General features: G+C 40.5%; 1 protein-coding gene across 1 annotated transcript in view; it reads left to right on the plus strand.

Annotated features, from left to right (window-relative positions):
* Positions 1 to 11,573: 11,573 nt before the first annotated feature.
* Positions 11,574 to 20,205, plus strand: part of CYP19A1 (cytochrome P450 family 19 subfamily A member 1) — a 45,709-nt gene continuing 37,077 nt past the window's right edge. The window contains exons 1-2 of the mRNA XM_075276203.1: positions 11,574 to 11,718; positions 13,124 to 13,274. Of these exons, the coding sequence (XP_075132304.1) occupies positions 11,574 to 11,718; positions 13,124 to 13,274 (296 nt within the window). The remainder of the gene's footprint in view (positions 11,719 to 13,123; positions 13,275 to 20,205) is intronic.

The following is a 20,205-nucleotide window of genomic DNA, read 5'->3' on the forward strand; positions in this document are numbered from 1 at the left end:
TAAGAACCTTGTAAGAAAAGTTACATTGATCTTTTGGGTTACGTCTAGCCTGTTTGTCTGCACAGTTTATTTTCTGCTCCTACTTTAATAATACATGTAAGGGATGGCTTTCTTCCACACAGGGCAAAGATTCAGTTCCCTCACAAAATATCACTTTATAATAAGATGCTATATGAATTTGTAGTTCTGCCTGGCACTGCTTCTGTTATATGGATAACAGAATTATAATGTTATATAGCCCCTCGCTATTAACATTTACTATAGATGTTGGTAGGATGAAGAGCTAGATCTGGTTTTCCAATAGATAAAGACTCTCAGACAAAGCCCTAACCGAATCAACTCCTTTTTGATTTATTAAAATAAATAAACAGACATATCTATAACCAATCTCATATTCTCATACAACCAGTCTCATATTCTTGATAAGGTTACATCACAATCAGTCAGCTGTTTAAGGTAATTTCAATAAGAAGGGCAAAACATCTAATACTTAGCTATATAATGGCAAAGCAACACAAAAACACATATTTGTCTAATATTATTGTGTGCTACCAAGTTTTTGTTAGAACATGGGACATATGGTCATTTGCAAAAGTTTTAGACAGGTGTTGAAAATAATGTTGCAAGGTAAGAATGTTATCAGAAATAGTGTTAATCTCTATATTATAAAAATGAATTCTTGTCTGTCTGTCTGTCTGTTCTCTAATGCGAACCAAACGACTGGACTGGACCGATCTTCACCAAATTTGGTACAGAGATACTTCAGATATCCGAGAAGGTTTATGACGAGACTCCAACTCGCTCGGACGTACCGTTGCTGAGATACAGCATTCCAAACACAGTGCCCCCCCCCTTAGCCAATACAAACCTGCTAGACTTTCACTCATATTCCAACTGCAATACACACGGTCACTCCACATGCACAATACAACACTGATATCCAAACTGAGATACACACATCAGAGGATTAGATACACAGATCAGCACACAGTATCACATGCCAGAGGATTAGATACACGGGTCTGCACACAGTCCCACACACCAGAGGATTAAATACGCACTTCTGCACACAGTTCCACACTCCAGAGGATTAGATACGCGCGTCTGCACACATTTGTACACGCCATAGGATTAGATACACACGTCTGCACAGAGTACCACATGCCGTAGGATTAGATACACGCGTATACACACAGTTCCACACTCCAGAGGATTAGATACGCACGTCTGCACACAGTTGTACACGCCATAGGATTAGATACACGCGTCTGCACACAGTACCACATGCAGTAGGATTAGATACGCGCGTCTACACATAGTTCCACACGCCGAAGGATTAGATATGCGCCTCTTCACACAATACCACACGAGGGAGGATTAGATACGTGTGTGTGCACACAGTACCACACTTTGGAGGATTAGATACATGCCTCTGCACACAGTACCACAAGCCAGAGAATTAGATACGCGTCTCAGCACACAGTACCACACGGGGGAGGATTAGATACATGCGTCTGCACACAGTACCACATGCCATAGGATTAGATACGTGCATCTGCACACAGTACCACATGCCGGAGGATTGGATACGCGCATCTACACACAGTTCCACATGCCGTAGGATTAGATACGTGCCTCTTCAATCAATACCACACAGGGGAGGATTAGATACATGTGTCTTTACACAGTTGTACACGCCATAGGATTAGATATACGCGTCTACACACAGTTCCACATGCCGAAGGATTAGATACGCACCTCTTCACACAATACCACACAGGGGAGGATTAGATACGTGTGTGTGCACATAGTATCACACTTTGGAGGATTACATACATGCCTCTGCACACAGTACCACATGCATTAGGATTAGATACGCGCGTCTACACATAGTTCCACACGCCGAAGGATTAGATACGCGCCTCTTCACACAATACCACACAGGGGAGGATTAGATACGTGTGTGTGCACACAGTATCACACTTTGGAGGATTAGATACATGCCTCTGCACACAGTACCACAAGTCAGAGAATTAGATATGCGTCTCAGCACACAGTATCACACGGGGGAGGATTAGATACGCGCGTCTGCACACAGTACCACACGGGGGAGGAATAGATACGCACGTCTACACACAGTACCACATGCCGGGGGATTGGATACGCGCGTCTACACACAGTTCCACACGCCGTAGGATTAGATACGCGCCTCTTCACACAATACCACACAGGGGAGGATTAGATACACGTGTCTTCACACAGTTGTACACGCCATAGGATTAGATACACGTGTCTGCGCACAGTACCACATGCCGTAGGATTAGATACACGCGTCTACAAACAGTACCACATGCCGTAGGATTAGATACGCGTGTCTGCACACAGTTCCACACGCCGTAGGATTAGATACGCACCTCTTCACACAATACCACACAGGGGAGGATTAGATACACGTGTCTTCACACAGTTGTACATGCCATAGGATTAGATACACGTGTCTGCACACAGTACCACATGCTGTAGGATTAGATACGCGCGTCTACACACAGTACCACATGCCGTAGGATTAGATTTGTGCCTCTTCACACAATGCCACACAGGGGAGGATTAGATACACGTGTCTTCACACAGTTGTACATGCCATAGGATTAGATACACGCGTCTGCACACAGTACCACATTCCGTAGGATTAGATACGCGCGTCTACAAACAGTACCACATGCCGTAGGATTAGATACGCATGTCTGCACACAGTACCACATGCCGTAGGATTAGATACGTGCGTCTACACACAGTTCCACACGCCGTAGGATTAGATACGCGCCTCTTCACACAATACCACACAGGGGAGGATTAAATACGCGTGTCTGCACACAGTACCACATGCCAGAGGATTAGATAAGCGGATCTGCACACAGTACCAAATTCCATAGGATTAGATACGCCCGTCTGCACACAGTACCACATGTCATAGGATTAGATACAGTAGCACACGCCAGAGTCATTAGATACGCGCGTCTGCACACAGTTTCACTTACTGGAGGATTAGATATGCGCCTCTTCACACAATACCACATGGGGAGGATTAGATATGTACATCTGCACAAAGTACCTCACCAACAAGGATTGGATACTTGCATCTAAACACAGTACTACACGAGGAAGGATTAGATACAGCTTTACTCCAGGTATCCATAACAACTGATCACAGGTTTTTCACTGACATCCAAAATGAGATACACATAATCACATGACGCTTATGGACATACATAGAAACAACATACAAAATACATCAGTGCAAAATTGGACAATTCTTACGGGGCCACTACACAAACATAAAATGTAATATACCGTGCGAAGACGGGTCCTCCCTCTAGTACTTTATATTTGTGAATTAACAAGTGAATGAAGAATAAAGGCTACAAAAGGAAATGGAAAATTGGCTCAAAAAACTGCAGCAAAATCTGAAACAAAAAGCTGCATTTCCGCAATGTGGGGTCTCAGTCTAAAGGGGACCTGTCATCTCATGTAATACACTCCTTCTGAATGAAATTTAACGCCAGGAAGGAAATGTCTTGGAATTATGGAAATCACATGATCAATAGATATGTTAATGATATAAAAATGGAAACAACATATTCAATTTATTCTTTATGGACTATGAGCACCACACTCACAAATAAGTGCATTTACACACTTTGACAGACGATCAGTCTTAACTTGATCAGTTAAGTTTTTTTTTTGTTTTTTTTTATGTAGATTGTGAGCCCCATATAGGGATCACAATGTACATTTTTTGTTCCTATCAGTATGTCTTTGTAGAATGGGAGGAAATCCACCCAAACACGGGGAGAACATACAAACTCCTTGTAGATGTTGTTTCGGGCGGATTCGAACTCAGGACTCCAGCACTGCCAGGCTGCACTGAGCCACCGTGCAGGGCTGGTCATAAGTGAAGTTATTAATGGTCATCAGAGTAACGTTATATAATACTGAATGCACTTAGGCACGCAGCTCCCTTGGCAATCGCTGATCAGTGATGCCCCAGTTGTGTTTGATAGGAGCCAAGTCCAGAGATGCTACAGGCCATGGTGTACATTAGACCCACTCAGGCAGCTCACAATAGCAGAAGCAACATGTGGCCTGGTGTTGTCCTGTTGAAAATTTGCTCTTTGGACACAGGAGAAATGGCAATATCTATGCAGTGGTTCTCCACATACCTATTGCTGTCAAAAAATCTGGAAAACAGATTTGCATATTTTTCCCATAATCCCCCAGTGGATGAAAAAGGTTTGTAAGTCTCCATACACCTGTAAAGGTGCACACTCCATAAGGAGTGTTATCATCCCCTGATCTAAGCCATACATGTCAGGAGAGGTGAAGAATTCTCTTTAACTGTTTAGTGATGGTGAAGACATATAGAACTACTTAATGACAAACAGTGCTATTAGCAGGCTCAATATAGTTCTGCATAGATGAATGATATCTGTATATGAGAATTATCACATACTGTATATATGTATGATCGTGGCAGGGTATAATACTAGTCCCTACTATCACCAGCTACCATGGAAGAGAAGGTTTATAAAAGGATTAGAAGATGTAAAGTCGGGCGTATTGAGTTCATATGGATCTTGAAAGAATTTTCGTTTAGGTCCTTAATTGAATGAAAGCAGCTTCGGATATAAGGTCAAGTTACAAACTTCTCCTATTTTATTGTAATGTCACTTATGAAATAAATCACCTGTATCTAAGCAACTGATCTCATAGCAACTTGAAGCACCTTTCCTACAAACAGGGCTAATCATAATGTTTTTTTTCCACAGTCAGTATATTAAAGGGGTAAGAACTTCGGAGTCTCTCCAGAGAACGCAGACGTGCCCACTGCTCACAGGTAGAGTTCACTTTCTTTATTGCTTCCTATTCTATTGCTTCCCATTGGAAATGGCATTAAAACATAGAATACATTTAATATTTCAATATATAACAAACACTGTGATCTCATTTAGATTTCCAATTAAAGATAAAACATCTTATAGTCTTATAGAGATAAGGATGTCTGAATCTGTGTTTTCATTTCTAGTGTTTTTAAAGGCTTTTCCCTTCTACAGTTTTGTTACTAAATGATAGATAGCTATAGCACATTTGTGAATAAATGAGTCTGTGGATATTTCTGATTTGTAGATTTTCCAAGTTTATCACTTAGATTTGGTTCAAATCACAGATGTGGGATGGAGAGTTTTGGTGTGATATGATCACACTGTACTATGTAATGGCAGGAACTGCAGAAATGAATACATTAAACATTCCCAAATTGCTTGCCAAAAAAAAAAAGACATTAGGACTTTATTGTGGTAATTTTAATGCAAAATTCAGCATAATGGCCAAGAACCTTGCTGAAGTATCTGCTTCTTATTGTAGATCTATCGATGTGCTTAGCTGCTGGCAGAGTCTATAGAGACCAGAGCTTTTATTTCAGAATGTACAACTTTTCTTTACTGGACAGGGGATGGCTCCAGCATTACATTTATTGTCTTATCTTACATAATAAGCGGAACAAACAGATTATTGCAAACATAAATATCCATAATACATAGACATAAAACACAATGTATCACAATGGTTCCAACTCATTGTTGGCATTCGATATAATGACTATAACTTTTCCGCTTTAGTAGGTATATTTCATCTTGTCTGGGCAGGCATTTTTGCAATAATGTTCAACTAACAACTTCTAAAAATGGTTTCATGTATTTTTGCAAAACAGAAGTAACACTTTACAAAATGAAACTCAACATGTTCTACGTATGAGTGTCCAAGAAGAAACAATATGTGGACTAGTTTACAGCATCCTGCTATAGCTGACATGCAGGCAGTCTTTATCCTTAACCGATATTGTTTAGGGAAATGAAACCAGAATTCAACACTCCAAATGCAATTCATTTCACTTTATTGACATCACAAAATTTAATTTTCCATAAATAGTTTGGGTTCTATTCGGAAGGCTTATGAAAATTCAATTACTTCATTATATTTAATGATGTGATGTCACCATGTTTTGTATTATATTTTAACTTTTTTCTGTTATTATTCACTATATATTTTCTTTATCACTCTGATACTGTTATTTATCATACAGCCATCAATACTTTATTTTCAATGTAATTTTTGAAGTTTAAAAAATAAAGTGCCATTATTGCAAGTATACAGATTTTATATATGAATATGTATGTTATTGAGAAAATCTTATTATGCCTACAGTAGTTGTTTATGGTAATATTTTTGGCATCATAAGAAAATATCTATCTATTTGTTATTGTGATAATTTAGAACATAATTTCCCAGCCTGCCTGTATTCAATACAAGTTGATGGCAAAGACTGGAGCATACATGGAGTACAGGAAGACTCAGAGATGTAGTGTTGTCATGAAGCTTGTGGTTATATGACATTTGCAGTAGGGACATAAGGAAAAATATATCTTTGTACCGTGTTACCCAATGGATATGAAATCTAAAAATTTAGAGTCTTCAGTAGTTGATACCCTTTTAATGGCTAACAAAAGTGATGACAGATTGCAAGCTTTCGAGACTACTCAGGTCTCTTCATCAGGCATAGTATAACATAGAAATTGTGTCATATTATGCCTAATGAAGATACCTGAGTAGCCTCGCAATCTTGCAGTTTGTCATCATTTGTGTTAGCCATTAAAAGGGTATCAACTACTGAAGTAGGAACATACAAAGACATACAAAGATTAACTGAAAAATGGAAGAATGAAAAGTGACTTCAATGCTGAAGTTGTGTTAAGATGTTGCATTTCATTAAGGGTTAATGCCTTTATAATTTTGAGGAAAAGATTTATCTCATGCAACTATATAAAATTGCAAAATTTCCCTCCAGTATGAGTGTGTTGTCGAAAGTGGCATAACATCTCCCACAGAAGCATTGGGCTTAAAAGTGCATAATGGCATACATCATTTGACTAACATGGTGCCCCTCAACAATTTGGCTTTTTTATGTTTTATTTTTAATTTTTTTAAAATCCATTTATCCACTCAAAAAATATGGTCCCTGGAAGTTTATGTATGAATTAGCTCTTATTCACTGAGTAGGTGGCAACCTTTTATTTCTCTGAGAAAAAGAAATGGTTACTGCCTACTTGGAGAACAAGAACATATTTACATATATATAATTTGGGGGGTCATACATTGACAGGGTGCAAGACTTGTGGGAGTGGATATTCAGGAAAATGAGCATAGCTTAAATCCAAAAATGCACAAGATTGCCAAATGGCTGAAAGCAAACCAACCAAAAAGTGGTAGAAAGTTTCACTAGACATTCCAACAAATACTCCAGAAAAACTTGCTTTAAAATCCCCCTCATGATAAATCCCCCTTGAGTATATTTATAAAGGAAATATACATTCAGAAAATTGCATGTTATATAAGCAGGGAGATAGAATTTTCTTCTGTGACCTCGAGCCATTTACTATTATATGCTGATCATTTTTCAGATTGTACACAGGAGAGTGAAGCAGGATCAGAAGACTAATCTCATCATTATTGAATGGTCACATCCACATGACTCTCATAGTACTTCTGGTCAGAGCAACTCTAGAAAACATATTCCAGAGGATTAGAGATCCTTCTTAACAATAGCAAGCAGACATAAGAGTACTGTGAATCACACTGCCCCCCCTTTAGTGCTGCTAGACTGGGCATGCTCATCCTGCTCAATCCATAGATCTTCTGTTCAATTTACAGATAAAACGGTTAAAGCCATCTAAAGAAACAAAAAAAAAAGTGAAATATAAAAGTACAGTTTGTATGCTTCAATAAATGTTTGAATGTGATCCTAAACAATGTCATGCATTTTTACATTAATTTTATGTGAAAACAGAAAATAGCTGCTACTTTGCTCTGGATTTTTTAGTGATAAATTGTGATATAAAATGATATATTAAGTACTAAAGGGGTTCTCTTTGATGCACCAATTGCACCATGTGTGAAATAGCCATATGGACATAGCTTCTCTTGATAAACATTTAGTTTAAAAAGAAGTTCTGAACATCAGCTTTATATTTTGTATGCTGTGGCCTTAAAGGGAGTCTGTCACCACAATGCACCATATCAACCCAGATCCATAGATACCGTATTTTTCGGACTATAAGACACACTGGACTATAAGACGCAGGTTTTAGAGGAGGAAAATAGGGAAAAAAAATTTTGAAGCAAAAAATGGTAAAATATTTAATATATGGGAGTTGTAGTTTTGCAACAGCTGCAAGGCCACATTGACAGGTGACCCTGCAGCTGTACGGGGATGTATAGGGTGGTTTTTTTTGCGGGTCCAGAAGTACTTTTTAGTTATACCATTTTGGGGAATATCTATTGCTTAGATCACCTTGTATTGAAAAAAAAAACGGTGGTTTATGATATATGATTTTCTACTTTTATATATATATTCTAGGGACAGGAGGTGATTTAGAACTTTTATTTATTTCATATTTTTATTATATATTTTTAAAGCTTTTTTTTTTTTTTTTTTTACTATTTTATTCCCCCCCGGGGCTTGAACCTGCGGTCACTTGATCGCAAGTCCCATAGACGGCAATACAACTGTATTGCCGTCTATGGGACATTCTGTATATTAGTATTACGGCTGGTCATAGAGACCAGCCGCAATACTAATATATAGCAGTGACAGGCCTGGGAGCCTCATTAGGCTCCCGGCTGTCACCCGAACAGGTCGGCTCCTGCGATATCGCCGCGCAGGAGCCGACCTGCATCTTTACAGGTACGGGGGAGGCACAGGTTCGGGGGAGAAGGGGCCGCTGATACTGACTCGGCATCCGCTGTACTAGAGAGGCGGATGCCGGGGAGGGATAGACGCCGGGGCCTGAGACATCGCTGCCCTGCCCTGCATGAAGCCAGCGGCGGGGGCACGGAGGAGCGGAATAGCATCACTCCTCCCGCTGCTGGCTTCATGCAGGGCAGGGCAGCGATGTCGCAGACCCCGGCACCTGTAATGGCGTCTATCACTTGCCGGCTTCCGCCTCTCTATTACAGCGGATGCCAGGTGCCACATTCGGCCTATAAGACGCACCCTTCTTTTCCCCCCAAATTTGGGGGAAAAAAAGTGCGTCTTATAGTCCGAAAAATATGGTATATAGCTTGGGGTCACCTGAATTAAACACTGTGTTCCCATTGTGAATTCTGTTGCCAAGTTATTGGCTTTTCTACCAATACGCAAATTAGTTTTGGCATTGCCATTGCTTCAAAATAGTAAGTAGCAACACCCTCATTGCTCCAAAGAGCTCATTTGCATATTAGCAAAAACAAAAATGTCTCAGCAATGGAGGCATTGAGTCAGAATCTGGCAATCCTTTGCTATGATAGCCAGGAACCTAATGAAGGCTTCCAGGCTTGTAGAGTTCTTCTATGGCAGACTACACTAGGCAGCCTGTCATAGAAGCATAAGTATTTCTCAATACATTGCAGTGTATTAGCATTGCAATGTATTGAATTAAATTACCGATCAGACCACTTGGTGTTTAAGACCCCTTGGAGGTATAATACAAAATGTAAAAAAAATTATAAATTATAAAAAAAAATAAAGTAGTGAATTCAAATCCCCTCTTTCCCTAAAACATATATAAAAGTAAATAAATAACTTAAGAAACATCACTCTACAAACTTTAAAAATATTTTTCCCATATGGTGAATGTCGTAGCACCTCCCATAAAAATTAGGATAACAAGCCATCAAAACAGTAGACATTTCCCAAAATAATAGAATTAAAAAGCACCTCTTTCCCCACCAAAAGACACCTTATGCATCCCATACACGGAGATATAAAAAAGTTACAGGTGTTAGAAAAATGGCGACTCCAAGAAACTTTATTTTTTTACAAAATAAAGTTAAAAAGAAAAAATTAAAAAGAAAAAACTATATCGGTTTGCTATCTCCATAATTGTACCCACCCACAAAATACAGGTGATCTGTCAGTTTGGCTGTACAGTGAACACCATATAAAAGAAGCTGGTAAGAAAGTTGCACAAACACAGTTTTTCTCACTGCACCATTCTGATTTATTTTTTTTTAATTGTACCATTGCAAAGTACAACTTGTAACACAAAAAATAAGCTCTTATAAAGCTCTGAGTATTGAAAAATAATTATGACTTTTGGACAGGGTAAAAAACAAAAATCAAAAATTGGCTGTGGCTTGAAGGGGTTAAAAGGTGAATAATTATTTACTTTAAAGGGGTTGTCCCACGTCGCATACTTACCAGTCTTCGTTTCTGTGAATTCTTCTGTCTTCCGGCTTTGTCTCGTCATTGGTGGGCGGGGTCACATATGCAAAGCAGGGTGCCGGGTCTGTATTTGCATTGTGAAGGCTAGAACTGGTCTATGAGCGTGCATGCAGGGCCGGCGGCATCTCGCCGCTTGGCTTTGCATATGTGACCCCGGAGCGGAATAACAGCATCGCTTCTGCCGCTGCTGGTTTCATGCAGGGCAGAAGCATAGCGATGTTGCTGGCTTCACCTGTGCCGGTGTTTAACTGTCCCCGGCATCCGCCTCTCTATTACAATGGATGCCGGGGAGTGTAGACGCCGGCACAGGTGAAGTCAACATCTCTATGCTTCTGCCCTACATGAAGCAAGCAGCGGCAGAAGCGATGCTGTTATTCCGCTCCTCCGCCCCGGAATAGCAGCATCGCTTCTGCCGCTGCTGGCTTCATGTAGGGCAGAAGCATAGAGATGTTGTTGACTTCACTTGTGCTGGCGTCTAACCCTGTATTGGCGGCCCCTTCCCCAAAGGGTAAACTACCCCCCCTCCCACCAGGCTCGCTCCCGTGCACTTAGCCCCTCCTCCCTCCCCCTGAGAGCAGTCAGACACATCACTTGACTCAGGAGCAGCTAGGTCAGGGCTGTGGCCACAAAAAAATGAATAAAGTAAGATAGTGGCCAAACAAAGCAGTTTTGCTGAAGCATTGTATTAAGGAAAAGTCTTACATTCACATTAACAAGCATTATAGATAGGATCCTTGTGACGGGACAACCCCTTTAATGTTTTTACCCTTTTTTTGTCTGTTTGAGGTTATGGATACTCATAACTTATAACAGCTGTAATATCTGTAAAGCTTTTCTGGATACAATTAATGAAATGTTCACATTGTAGCGCTGTGATAATTCTATATATCTCTTCTAAAAGTATGAGAAGGATAGTTGTTTTGTAGTAAACGCCATGTGCAAAATTTGAGAATTTTGAGGTTACATCGCTGCAAATGACTTGTCAAGGGCATCTCCCTCCTTCACAGATGGCACTTGTATAATCAAAGAGAAATGTGGAGTACAAAGTTGATGTAGAAATGTTATCTTTCTGTTTTGACTAAATTTTCTTGCTATCCAGTAGATTCTCAAAACATGAAAAGGGTAAATGCCAACACAATGGGCCTTAGATGTGATGCCCTATCGCCTGTCTGCTGTCATTTGGGGTTTTTAAAAGTCCGAGGTGGTTAATACTCTGCATGTATACCTTTACTTAGGAGAGAAGAAAGTCTGGAAAAACATGATTCCAGAAGCTCTAAACCCAATGCAGTACAATATCACCGAGGTTATGCCCAGTGTGGCCCCAGCAACAGCTGCGTCTGTCGTGGTGTTCATATTTTTGCTTATAATTATTTGGAATTATGAGGAGACTTCAACAATACCAGGTAAGAGGATTCACTTTCCTTCTACTGACTTTACATCTGGAGGCTTTAGCTTTTCTTTACTACCAAAACTTGAATAAGTGATGTTTAATCAATTCTTATAGATTCTATATTATTCTACAGTATATTAGATATTGTAATATATTCTATATTGTTATACAATATATCACATATTGTTATAGATTCTATATTATACAGTATATTACATATTGTCAGATTCTATATTATTATACAGTATATTACATATTGTTATAGAGTCTATATTATACAGTATATTACATATTGTCAGATTCTATATTGTTATACAGTATATTACATATTGTTATAGAGTCTATATTATACAGTATATTACATATTGTCAGATTCTATATTGTTATACAGTATATTACATATTATTATAGATTATATATTATACAGTATATTACATATTGTTAGTTTCTATACTGTTATACAATATACTACATGCTGTTATAGATTCTATATTGTTATACAGTATATTACATATTGTTATAGATTATATATTGCTATATAGTAAATTACATATTGTGATAGATTATACAGCATATTGTTATATAGTTAATTACATATTGTTGTAGAATACATATTTAATGTCATGCAAATTTATTACCAAATTAAAATAACTGTTTAAGTAAATTTCAACATTTAATACTGAAACAAAATCATAATCTATCTCTATATCTGTCTATCTATTCACTACCTATCTATTCTATTCTAGTCTATTCTATTCACATCTATCTATCTATCTATCTATCTATCTATCTATCTATCTATCTATCTATCTATCCATCCATCCATCCATCCATCCATCCATCCATCCATCCATCCATCCATCCATCCATCCATTTCAGTATTTCAGTTGGAATACAGATGACACAAAAGCCTTATAATCTGGTTGTTGGTATAGTGCTATAGTGGTGAGCTGGATTTACTTCTTTTCACTCATGAAGGAGCCACAACCCTCCCCTTCCCTTCAGGATATTTCCCATTGAGGATTAGATACAAGAGCTGTTCACAAACTGCAGGTCTCGCAGCAGCGTATACATATATTATATAGTCATAATAGAAATACAAACTAATTCTACATCACCCACTGCAACCACCAGTGCAGGACTAGTGTCTGGTCAGACGTGGCTCCTGGAGAATCCGGATATGTGTCAATCAGCTGATCTCAGGGCCGGCTTCTCTTTACAAAGCGGTTGTCATATTCATAGTACTAAACCAATAGAAGACCAGGAGGGTAAAAGCCAAGTAGAGGCTGGACCTGACAACCCTCTGTAAAACTGCCCTATTAGGGACCAGGTTATAGCTCTACTCACATATATCTGTTTATCTCGGTCTCCCTATTCATAATGTGTTTATCAGCATTAATGTCATTTTACTTTTGTAGGTCCTTCCTATTACCTGGGACTTGGACCATTGATTTCCTATGGAAGATTTTTATTGACAGGAATTGGGACAGCATCAAATTATTACAATAACATGTATGGAGAGTTTGTAAGAGTCTGGATTAATGGCGAAGAAACCCTCATTATCAGTCGGTAAATATGTATTTATGACATTGTTCTATTCATTGCTAGATATATTTGAGGGGTTTTCTAACACTGGACATTTGCTACCTATTTGCTTACCACCTATGGGATAGGTATAAAATCTTGAGAAAGAGGGTTCTGTGCCCACCATTCCTACTAACTGAGGTCAGGTAGAATTATTATTATTATTATTATTATTATTATTATTATTATTATTATTAGAAGAGATGAGCGAACAGTGAAATATTCGATATTCGAGCAAATATCGAATCCCATTATAGTCTATGGGGAAAAAAGCTTAGTTTCAGGGGATCCCACCATTCGAATCAGGAGAGTCACCAAGTCCACTATGACACCTCAGCAAATGATGACAACACCTCTGGAATGCAACTGGGACAGCAGGGGAAGCATGCCTGGGGGCATCTAACATGCCCAAGTCCCTGTATTATGCCACTAATAATGCGGGAGCTGACTTTTTCCCATAGGAATGCATTGACCAGCGCTGATTGGCTGAATACCATACCGTGTATAGCATTCGGCCAATCAACGCTGGTTCTGCCGAAGGCTCGCCTGTGAGGAGGCGGAGTCTAAGATCGGACCATAGAAGTCTCCATGTGTCAGCTCTGCTATACCTGAGATGTAGCAGTGCTGTGCGCTCAACTCTGCTATACCTGAGATGTAGCAGTGCTGTGTCAACTCTGCTACATCTAAGATCGGACCACAATGGAGACTGCTGTGGACCGATCTTAGACTTCGCCTCCTCCAGCAGAACCAGCGTTGATTGGCCGAATGCTGTACACTGTATGCTATTCAGCCAATCAACGCTGGTCAATGCATTACTATGAGAAAAAGTCAGCTCCCGCATAACGCAAGCTGACAGGGATCCCGACTAGCATATAATGGGCTACCACGATTTTTTTTCGATGCCTACACTGTCATAGTTCCTGTTCCACCTCTCCTGCACAGTTATTGGTGCAAAAAAGCGCCAGGGAAGGTGGGAGGGGATACGAATTTTTAGTGAGTTTGCTGCGTGGTATTCGATTGGAATCGAATATCTCAAACAGCCTGATATTCGATCGAATACCAATTCGATGAAACGCCGTTCACTCATCTCTAATTATTATTCATTTACAGAATACTAACATATTCCTTAGTGCTGTACAGAGACTGTTATCATTCACATTCATCACTATCTCCATTGAGGCTGACAACCTAAATTCCAAATTAACCTATCAGTAGGGCTTTGTTTTGGGGGGGCTTTTTAGCACAGAAGTACCCAGAGAAACCCACACAAACATAGGGAGAACATGAAGACTTTGTCTTTGCTTGGGTTTTAGCCAGGAACCTCAGCATTGCAAAGTAATGGAGCCTTCACACAGAATAAACGCTCGCTCATTCTGAACGTAAAACTCGTTCGGAGTGAGCAGCGTTAAAACAAATCCCATTGATTTCTATGGGTGCCGGCATACACGTGCTCCCCATTGAAATCAATGGGAGGCTTTTTTACCTATTGCTTTCAATGTGATACACACCTTTGCCGGCACCCATAGAAATCAATGGGATCTGTTTTAACGCCACTCACTCCAAACGAGTTTTACGTTCAGAATAAGCTAAGCGTTTACTCCGTGTGAAGGCTCCCTAACAGCTCTAACTACTACCATGCTAAATCATTAAAAAAACATGCCTGCTGTTTATTGAAGCAGATAGCTATTAAAGTATACTTAGACCAAGCAGCTGATATGACTACTTATCCAAATAATAGGTGCAGAGCTTCCATATGCCAGTGCCATAGCAAATGGGGCTGCAGCTCTGGGACTATTACTTGAATAAGAGCTGAGCCGCTTTAGGCAAACTCCAGTTTGTTTTGGTGTTGTTGTAGTACTCTGGGGTTTCCTTAGATGGCAGAGTATAATAAGTGGAGGTCCAAGGGAGGTGTGTAAAAATAACAAACACTTATACTCACCTTGTCTCACCTCTCCTGGGCATTCTCGCTGTCTTGTGGTCTTTAGTGTCCTCTTTGGGCTTCTTCTTGCCCGTGACTAACATCATGCGCCCCGGGGTCAGCATTTAGGACTATGATTGGGTCTCAGTGGTCACGTGGTCAAAAGAGGCCTGAAGGTTAAACTGGGACTTGCCAGACACTCAGGAAAGGTGAATATAAGTGATTGTTTTTTTTTAACAATGCTTCTATTGGTAATGCTTCTATTGAAAAAGATCCCCAAAATATATATTTGCATCTTATAAGTCAGGTCCCTTTCCATTAGCGGCGATGTCCACAGGCAGCAGATGAGTGTAGAATCCAATCTCTGCTGCTGCGGTTTTATAGTAGAGATAACAGTTGGGGTATTTGGCTTTCCCTGACTACTGTTATGGTGCTGCGAAGCTACAAATGTCTCCAGCCACTGGTGCCCCTGAATAATCATGAAACAGCCTCTCTCTTCAGAATCCCTTCTTCACCATCTACCATCTGTGTCATTAAAAGGTTATTTTTCTCTTTTCTGGCAGTGCCAGGCTATGTACAATAAATGTTCTTCATATGTCTCCAGTGTACCAGAGGGCAGGGGTAATATATTTATGATGGACAAACTGCCAGACATCAAAGGAAATCAGAAAGTAGATCATTGAAATTTAGTCAGTCTTAGACCTTATTCACTCATCTACTTTGTATATACAAATGGCGCCAGAAGTTTTCACGGAAGCCATACATTCACGTACACTTCAATGTGTTTATTCAGACATCAGTGCTTTTCTGTGAAGCGTAGGAATTGCAAAAAAAAAAAGAAAAAAAAAGATTACGTTGTTTTTTTCATGGATACATCACATCAATGAAGTCTATGGTTCCTTGAAAGACAACAGATGACATCCTTATGTCATCTGTTTTTATGGACCCAAAGACATACAAAATATAGAGAAAAAAACAAAAAATATATCTGCTTTTCAGAAGTGAAAAGTGGATCAACCACAGTCCATACACTATCTGCAAATGGGCTGGGTGGAGAGCTGTCGGTAAAAAGCTTGGATGTGGACGTGTCAATGAGGCCTTAGCAGGGTCGGACTGGGGTGTCTAGGGCCCACCAGTGGAATTATTTCTAGGGGCCCACCATCAGGATCCCTGCAAACCAGCGATACCAAGACAGGGGGGCTGAAGGTAATAACATATCAGGAGCCATGCTGCTCACCCGCCATACGATGTGCAACAGACACAGGTGGGGACAAACGGGGTGCTGGGGACAAAAGCTCAATGTGGAAAAAATATATTGGGATTCACTGCAATTTTTTTCCCACAATGTTTTTTTAGCTGCATCTCGCTGTTGCGCCTAATCCTTAAAGAGGACCTATCACCATCTGGGGCACATGAGGTTTAATACACTGCTAGAAAGCCAACAGTGCGCTGAATTCAGCGCACTATTGGCTTTCACGTTCTGTGCTGGTACCGTAGATCTTCATCGTCAGAAGGGCGTTATGACAGTCAGTCAGGAACGCCCTTCCTCACGGTAGTGTCTATAGCGCTGTACTATGAGAGGGGTCGCTGCTTACCAGGCAGCGATGACGCTGAGCGCACAGTACAGTGCTATAGGCGCTGCTGTGAGGAAGGGCGTTCCGGACTGACTGTCAGAAACGCCCTTCTGACACTGAATAGCTACGATACCGGCACCGATAGCTCTTCACTGGGGGGCACAGAACGGGAAAGCCGAAAGTGCGCTGAATTCATCGCACTGTCAGCTCTCTAGCAGTGTATTAAACTGCATGTGTCCCAGGAGGTGAAAGGTCCTCTTTAACATCTCAATATACTGTACATCACACTATAAGGATAAGGCCTAATGCAGCGTCCCGCAGCAAAAAAGCAGAAACTCCACAGAGGTTTCCTCTGAGGACTTTCTGCTTCCTTTATATCTATAGGGACACTGTAAGTGTTTCTGTAGGTATAAATGACATGCTGCGATTTCCAAAAACTGCACACAACAGTTACCTACACACTCATACATATACATATTAAAGGGGATGTCCAGGCTTAATTATTTTTATGGCGTATCCTCATGGTAGGCCATAAATACCTGATCATTAGGGGGCTGATACGCGGCCCCATCAGCTGTACGGAACCACTTCTGGCGCCCGTTTTGTACACAATACAGGACTGGAAGCAGAAAGTTTCATCCACTATATAGTTGCCTGGCAGATTCACGGCAGCTCAGCTCCCACTGACTTCAATAAGTGCCGAGATGCAGAGAAGGTGCCGGCTGATATACAGTGGACAGAGCTTTCTGCTTCTGGCCCCGTATTGTGTACAGGACTGGTGCCAGAAGTGGCTCCATACAGCTGATCGGTCTGAGGCCTGGGTGTGGGACCCCTACAGATCAGGCATTTATAGCCTATGCTGACATTAAACCATAGAAAATTATGCCTGGACAACCCCTTTAATTTTCCCCCCGAATGCCCCACACTTTAAAGAGGTTGTCCAGAATAATTTTTTTTTTGATTATAATTAGAGATGAGCGAACAGTGTTCTATCGAACTCATGTTCGATCGGATATTAGGCTGTTCGGCATGTTCGAATCGAATCGAACACCGCGTGGTAAAGTGCGCCATTACTCGATTCCCCTCCCACCTTCCCTGGCGCCTTTTTTGCTCCAATAACAGCGCAGGGTAGGTGGGACAGGAACTACGACACCGGTGACGTTGAAAAAAGTAGGCAAAACCCATTGGCTGCCGAAAACATGTGACCTCTAATTTAAAAGAACAGCGCCGCCCAGCTTCGCGTCATTCTGAGCTTGCAATTCACCGAGGACGGAGGTTTCCGTCCAGCTAGCTAGGGCTTAGATTCTGGGTAGGCAGGGACAGGCTAGGATAGGAAGGAGAAGACAACCAACAGCTCTTGTAAGAGCTAAATTCCAGGGAGAAGCTTGTCAGTGTAACGTGGCACTGACGGGCTCAATCGCCGCAACCCAGCTTTCCCAGGATCCTGAATGGAATACACTGTCAGTGTATTCCCGTATACCCGATATATACCCCGATACCCGTTCCAACGGTGTACCCCCCCACCTTCACCCCAGAAATACCCTGCAAGTCCCCTAGCAATAGAATTGGGGCTATATACACCCACAATTTTTACTACTGGTATACAGTGCCATTGTCTGACTGGGAATTCAAAGAATATATTGGGAATACAAATACCCTCATTTCTTGCTACTGCCATATAGTGCCAGTTTCTGACTGGTAATTCAAAGAATATATTGGGGTTACGTGCACCCACAATTTTTACTACTGGTATACAGTGCCATTGTCTGACTGGGAATTCAAAGAATATATTGGGAATACAAATACCCTCATTTCTTGCTACTGCCATATAGTGCCAGTTTCTGACTGGGAATTCAAAGAATATATTGGGGTTACGTGCACCCCCAATTTTTACTACTGGTATACAGTGCCATTGTCTGACTGGGAATTCAAAGAATATATTGGGGTTATAAATACCCTCATTTCTTGCTACTGCCATATAGTGCCAGTTTCTGACTGGTAATTCAAAGAATATATTGGGGTTACGTGCACCCACAATTTTTACTACTGGTATACAGTGCCATTGTCTGACTGGGAATTCAAAGAGTATATTGGGAATACAAATACCCTCATTTCTTGCTACTGCCATATAGTGCCAGTTTCTGACTGGGAATTCAAAGAATATATTGGGGTTACGTGCACCCACAATTTTTACTACTGGTATACAGTGCCATTGTCTGACTGGGAATTCAAAGAATATATTGGGGTTATAAATACCCTCATTTCTTGCTACTGCCATATAGTGCCAGTTTCTGACTGGTAATTCAAAGAATATATTGGGGTTACGTGCACCCACAATTTTTACTACTGGTATACAGTGCCATTGTCTGACTGGGAATTCAAAGAGTATATTGGGAATACAAATACCCTCATTTCTTGCTACTGCCATATAGTGCCAGTTTCTGACTGGGAATTCAAAGAATATATTGGGGTTACGTGCACCCCCAATTTTTACTACTGGTATACAGTGCCATTGTCTGACTGGGAATTCAAAGAATATATTGGGGTTATAAATACCCTCATTTCTTGCTACTGCCATATAGTGCCAGTTTCTGACTGGTAATTCAAAGAATATATTGGGGTTACGTGCACCCACAATTTTTACTACTGGTATACAGTGCCATTGTCTGACTGGGAATTCAAAGAGTATATTGGGAATACAAATACCCTCATTTCTTGCTACTGCCATATAGTGCCAGTTTCTGACTGGTAATTCAAAGAATATATTGGGGTTACGTGCACCCACAATTTTTACTACTGGTATACAGTGCCATTGTCTGACTGGGAATTCAAAGAATATATTGGGAATACAAATACCCTCATTTCTTGCTACTGCCATATAGTGCCAGTGTCTGACTGGTAATTCAAAGAATATATTGGGGTTACGTGCACCCACAATTTTTACTACTGGTATACAGTGCCATTGTCTGACTGGGAATTCAAAGAGTATATTGGGAATACAAATACCCTCATTTCTTGCTACTGCCATATAGTGCCAGTTTCTGACTGGTAATTCAAAGAATATATTGGGGTTACGTGCACCCACAATTTTTACTACTGGTATACAGTGCCATTGTCTGACTGGGAATTCAAAGAGTATATTGGGAATACAAATACCCTCATTTCTTGCTACTGCCATATAGTGCCAGTTTCTGACTGGTAATTCAAAGAATATATTGGGGTTACGTGCACCCACAATTTTTACTACTGGTATACAGTGCCATTGTCTGACTGGGAATTCAAAGAGTATATTGGGAATACAAATACCCTCATTTCTTGCTACTGCCATATAGTGCCAGTTTCTGACTGGGAATTCAAAGAATATATTGGGGTTACGTGCACCCACAATTTTTACTACTGGTATACAGTGCCATTGTCTGACTGG

Source organism: Leptodactylus fuscus, chromosome 5 (assembly GCF_031893055.1).
Source record: "Leptodactylus fuscus isolate aLepFus1 chromosome 5, aLepFus1.hap2, whole genome shotgun sequence".
Classification (NCBI taxonomy): domain Eukaryota; kingdom Metazoa; phylum Chordata; class Amphibia; order Anura; family Leptodactylidae; genus Leptodactylus; species Leptodactylus fuscus.